General features: G+C 45.3%; 1 protein-coding gene across 6 annotated transcripts in view; it reads left to right on the forward strand.

The window, feature by feature from the left end:
• LOC137414106 (uncharacterized) overlaps positions 1-6,000 on the forward strand; it is a 150,814-nt gene that overhangs the window by 116,254 nt on the left and 28,560 nt on the right. For all 6 annotated transcript variants that reach the window (XM_078780440.1, XM_078780438.1, XM_078780441.1 and 3 more), the window contains 2 exons: positions 2,105-2,591; positions 3,376-3,702. In XM_078780440.1, the coding sequence (XP_078636566.1) occupies positions 2,105-2,591; positions 3,376-3,702 (814 nt within the window). The remainder of the gene's footprint in view (positions 1-2,104; positions 2,592-3,375; positions 3,703-6,000) is intronic.

Consider the following 6,000-nt stretch of genomic DNA (forward strand, 5'->3'; position numbering starts at 1 on the left):
GTTCGCACGTATTTCAGAGTGAAAAGCGATTGCGTTTTTTCACATTTCAGCGAGGAACATTGCCATTCACACCACATCGGTTTTTTTTTCTTTCATCTTTAGATCCATATTTTTTTTCAGCGAATCTGAATCAGTGGCAGAGCAGCGCGCTGATTCGCTCATTCGCGCTCATTGATGACGATCACGATCACGTGATGACGATGACGTGATGACGATCACGTGATGACGTGATCACGAATGATGTTCGTGACGCGATCACGTGATGTTCCTTGCCGCCAGCAAGTAGCATAGATTTTATTTTAGCATGATTAGCATTTAGCATGATTTAGCATGATTTAGCATAGATAGTAGCATGTTTCACATAGATTTTTTTTCAGCGAGGAATATTATACACGGATTCTGACCGGTGGCAGAGCAGCGCGCTGATTCACTCAGAGCGATCACGTGATGTTCCGAATAAGCACAATCAATTGAGTGTGCCGCATGAGTCTGCGGTAAGTGTTTAAAGTAAAGTAAAAAAAAAAAAAAATGTTAACGTGCCGTTGTTAGCCTATTCATGTATAGTTTGTGTTGTATTTAGCTGTGGCTGAGCTAAGATGTAGCTGAACTTCAGAGTCGTTGACTCTGGTATCCTTTGACCTCTTAATCACCTTGCTCCGCTTAGACACGGACAAATAGAGCACGGACAAACCCCTGAAGTTGGCATCCATGCAGAGGAGGAAATTTCTCCACATATATAAATAAACTAGCTTGGCTCGGCTCGCTCCGCTCACCTCACCAAGCTCACCTCACCAAGATTGGGACAAATCCATGTAATAAGCGCATCGGCAGGTAAATCCACCGGAGCGAGGTGAAACACCTCTCAGGTTGAAATAATGTGAGTTATTCCATCCCCGCCGCCAGTTGGCTTCACTTTTCACGGAGTATGAGCGTTCTATATATTTTCAATTCAGTGCGCCCGACTCGCTCACGTACTTGATTTGTGGCATAGACATAGCCATTGGGCCTTCACGGTGTAATTTGTGCGAGGCTTTTGTCCGAGTGAGCTTGAGTCGAGAGGGCGAATGTACGGGTCTCCCTTCCCCCACCCGGCAACGCCGGTACTGGAGGGCGTCACAGGATCGGTGAGTCTCCAAAATCCGCTTCGTGCTGTTGCGAAGATTCAGGACGATGTCGCGATTGTTGTGCTGCTCTCCGACCATGAGAACTGCAACGTCATTGTTGACTGGCCCTCCCCCTTCCCCCTCCCCCCTCCATCCTCCCCTCCACCTCCCTTCCCTCTCCACCCTACCCCCTCCCCTTCTCTCCTCCCCCTCCCCCTCCCTTTTCCCCCTCCCCCTCCCTTTTCCCCCTCCCTTTTCCCCCTCCCTTTTCCCCCTCCCTTTTCCCCCTCCCTTTTCCCCCTCCCTTTTCCCCCTCCCTTTTCCCCCTCCCTTTTCCCCCTCCTTTTTCCCCCTCCCTTTTCCCCCTCCCTTTTCCCCCTCCCTTTTCCCCCTCCCCCTACCCCTTCCCCCCTTCCCCTCCCCCTACCCCTTCCCCCCTTCCCCCTACCCCATCCCCTCCCCCTGCCCCTCCCCCTCACCCCTCCCACCCCTCTCCTCACACCCCTCCCCCTCCCCCCTCCCACCCCTCTCCCATCCCTCCCCCTCCCCCCCCCTCCCACCTCTTCTCCCTCATGTTTATACACGGAATGCCGGGTACTTCCCCCCTCCCCCCTTCTCCCCTCCCGTCCCTCACCTCCCCTCCCCCCCCCGTTACCCTCCCCTCCTCTTTCCCCTCCCCTCCCCCGCCCGGCAATGCCGGGAACTTCTGCTAGTTTTTAATAATTTAAGAAAATTAATGAAACCAATAATTGCAATTGATTTCAAGTAAAATCGCTCTCAGCCTCATCCTTTCAGCTATCATTGTACTGTATATATAGTACTGCATTTGTGTGTCATTCCCTCTCTATAAACTGTGGCCTCTATTCTTGGTCATTTTGTCGAATCCTTTTGTCAGATGTTTGTCTGTTCCTGGTTGCCAAATTGTCATCGCCCAACCAATCTTGTACCATCTTGTTTGACTCAAAATTGCATTTTGAGATTCTTGCCTTGTGTGTTGGCAGACACGATTTGGAGGCATGTGGAATCAAGCGCAAGGTTTTACCACCACGCCTTTCCACAGAAGAACGACGCAAGTTGTTTGAACAGCGTGCTGCAGCTGAGGAGGCCCAGCGCCAGTGCTTGTTTCTGCAACAACAGCAGCAACAGCAACAACAACAACAGCAGCAGCAGCAGCAACAACAACAGCAACAACAACAACAGCAGCAGCAGCAACAACAACAGCAACAACAACAGCAGCAGCAACAGCAGCAACAGCAGCAGCAGCAGCAGCAACAACAACAACAACAACAACAGCAACAACAACAGCAGCAGCAGCAAGTTGCAGCAGCAAATCTTTTTTTGCAAACATCCTCATTCCAAGCACAACAATCTTTCTTGGGCTATCCAACTGGTTACCCACGGCTTGATCCCGCTAACCCCAATGCGGGAAAAGTGCTGCTGCCCACACCACCACCACCACCTGTTGAACTACTACCCCCTGTAGGCCAGGTGTGTTTGAAAAATCCATTCCACCCCCATCCCTCAGAAAGGATGCCACAATGTCAGAATATGTAATGCGGCTTTGATTTTGGCTCTTGTGATTTAGAGTTGTGTGAAACCTCGCTTTGAGACCCCGTTCACCCAGGACATGGCCCAAATGCTTGAGTAATGATTGGCCAGTTTGAAAGGAGTGCATGCTTCTTTTTTTTCCTGCCTTTTCCTAATGGCTTTGTTGAACTGTTACTACGATGTGAAAGGAAATGTCCCCATGCTAATGATTTGACTACTATAATAATTAATGGTCACAAAACATGGAATGACCATCATAAAAACAAAAATATACTCACAAAATTATATATTTCCACAATGATGATGCACATTCTGAAAGGAGCCCTGATAAGACACACGCTGAAACCGATTTTATTCTGCCTAATGCTACAAGCCTGATTATGGGGTGGGTAGGAGGTGGGGCAAGGGAAAGTCAGTCTTGCACCACCTAAGACAGTGCATCTCTATGCACGTTGTGGACAGTTGAGCTCTATCATGCTGAGAAAACCACGTCCTAGCTTTTCCGTGGCGATGGAGAGTGGAGTTTGAATCAGGGAGGGGTGGGGAGATAGGGGGAAGTTTATAATTTATTCTTTTAAAAATCTAGGCAAATGCTTCCTCTCTCAAGTACTTGTCAATTTTTGATATTTAGGATTTGTATGGCATTTTTTTTGGCTTGAAACCTATTTGCCATTTTTGTGCTAATATATAAAGTTTTAAACAGAGTTTGTGTCTGTGCTGCTAGGTGGCATGCTTCCCTCAAGCAAGTCCATTGGTACAAATGCCAAGTGAAGTTGCAGGTCCTGTGCAACCCATGCTCCCCCCATACGGGAGTGAGCAAGTTCCACAACATCCTCAGCTTCCGCCGGACCCTTCCTTGCTTCCTCCCAATGAGCCGGTCCAGCTGCCAGTTGATGGCTCACTGATGCCTGGGCCGCAGCCCAGCTGGGATACGAGCTATGCCCAAACCTTTGTAGTGCCCCAAGTGCAGCCAGCAATGATGTATCAGCCACCTGGGCCACCCCCTGTGATGCCAAGCCCAGCTCAATACAGCCAGGCTCAAGCCATGCCGGTGGGTGGCTCTGTTGCTGCAGTGTTTTTTCAACTTCATAATTAGGTTTACTCTCCATGAAATGAAGAGTAACCTATTATATTACTGCGAGAGTTTTTCTTATTATTAGGTTTACTCTCCATGAAATGGAGAGAAACCTATTATTACTGCTAGAGTTTTTCTTATTAGGTTTACTCTCCATGAAATGGAGAGAAACCTATTATTACTGCTAGAGTTTTTCTTATTAGGTTTACTCTCCATGAAATGGAGAGTAACCTATTATTACTGCGAGAGTTTTTCTTATTAGGTTTACTCTCCATGAAATGGAGAGTAACCTATTATTACTGCTAGAGTTTTTCTTATTATTATTATTATTATTATTATTCTTCCACCCTATTTTGCACCTCCGAAAACTTCATAATTAAGTTTCTCAGCAACCGCTGGTCGGATTGACAGGAAATTTTCATCAAATGATCGGCTAGGCTCGTAGAATTTTTTAATGCTAATGATGACGTCATAGGTCACGTGGTATGGGCGCCATCTTGTAAAACACCTTCAACTTTGCCCCTCTGTATCTCCGAAACGGCTCAATGGAAAAATTTGAGGAATGGCTCATTCTAAAGAACTCTGCAATGGGAACAAAAAACATGTGTATTGAGTATATCAAAAATGCTAACGTTAAGAGGTTAGAATTCGTCAAACACAGTTTTTCTCCCCCGAAAATGAGATTTTTCCCCCAGATGCTTAGTTAAAAAAAACTCAGAATGCGAAAATTTTCGTAGTCATACGTCACATGGTTCGGCCGCCATCTTGTTTTCCGTGAAAAAACACAAAAAACCCTTTTTCTCCGCAACGGCTGAACGGATCGAGCCCAAACTTGGCATGCGTATTCGGATACCCATGACAAACAAAAAAGTCAGCAAGCACGACGTCATCCGACACGTGGTTTCAGAGTTATGACGTTTTCAAATCTCAAACTAGAAATGGAATCACCTCCATAATTTGTGGAGGTATCGAGTGGAAACTTTACACAAATGTTCCTCATGGGGGGATGTTTAATCGTTACTTGAGACGTTTTTTTAAGTCACATGGTTTGGCCGCAATAAATAATGGAAGTTAAATTTTAAAAAGCTTGTAACTCTTGAACCACTGCATGGATCGACTTGAATTTTTAATACAATGTAGCTCTCATCAGGTGGAACAAGTGTACAAAATTTCAAGATGATTGGATGTACGGTCGCGAAGCTAAAGTCTTTATTGTTGAAAGAAGAACAAACACACCATTTTGTCCTCCCAGGCCACGACATCATCCAACATCAGTGCAATTGCCATTTTCAGTTTTAATTTCCTTTAAAAAACATTTTCTCTGCAATAATAGGGCCGATTGAGATAAAATTTTCACCATAGGAGGGACTCGGTCTGTAGAATATTTTAATGGTAATTATGACATCGCAGGTCACGTGCTTCGGCCGCCATCTTGTTTTTCGTGAAAACACGAAAACCCCTTTTTCTCTGCAACGGCTGAACAGATCGAGGCCAATCTTTGCACGCAGAATCGCATGCCCATGTCGAACAAAAAAGTCAGCGAGGGCGACGTCATCCAACACATGGTTTCAGAGTTATGACGGTTTAAAGCATGAACCTTTAAAACGTAGCTCCTCCCTCATTTTTGATCCAATCGAGGAGAAGCTTCACAGGTCTGTTCAGCATGTCAGTCTACTAAAATGTCATTTTAGAATTTGCGATAGGTCACGTGGTTTGGCAGATATCGTTAATTAAACGATTTTTTTTTTAAAAATGGATATCTCTTGAATCGCTTTATTGATCGACGTGAAACTTCACACTGTAGTAGAAGTCATGAAGAGTAACAAGTGTGCAAAATTTCAAGATGATTGGATGTACGGTCGCGAAGCTATAAGTCTTTATTGTTCAAAGAAGAAGAAACACGCCATTTTGTCTTTCCATAACGTGCTCACGATAACGCGATCTCCCGCGGTCATTTGAACCGCAAAAAAAATTATAATTTCAGATTTGTCAATAGATGAGGCATATTAACAAACGAATGAAACAGATTTGCTCAAATTCTGACTATTTTTAACTCGATCGTATTTCACTGAAAGTAAGCCCATCAAGGTGCGTACGTAATACACGAAAATACAATGGCCCATTTGCGCATATGCAAACATCCATCCACATATTACGTAAGGTGCTGTGCGAGAAGGAAATGGCTGTCATGGTCGTAATTGGTCTTGAAATTTGCGCAAATAAATGCCCTACACGATGCCGTTTATTTCGTCACAATCCATCCAGCCGATCTGA

Source organism: Myxine glutinosa, chromosome 6, assembly GCF_964187855.1.
Source record: "Myxine glutinosa chromosome 6, kmMyxGlut1.1, whole genome shotgun sequence".
Taxonomy (NCBI): domain Eukaryota; kingdom Metazoa; phylum Chordata; class Myxini; order Myxiniformes; family Myxinidae; genus Myxine; species Myxine glutinosa.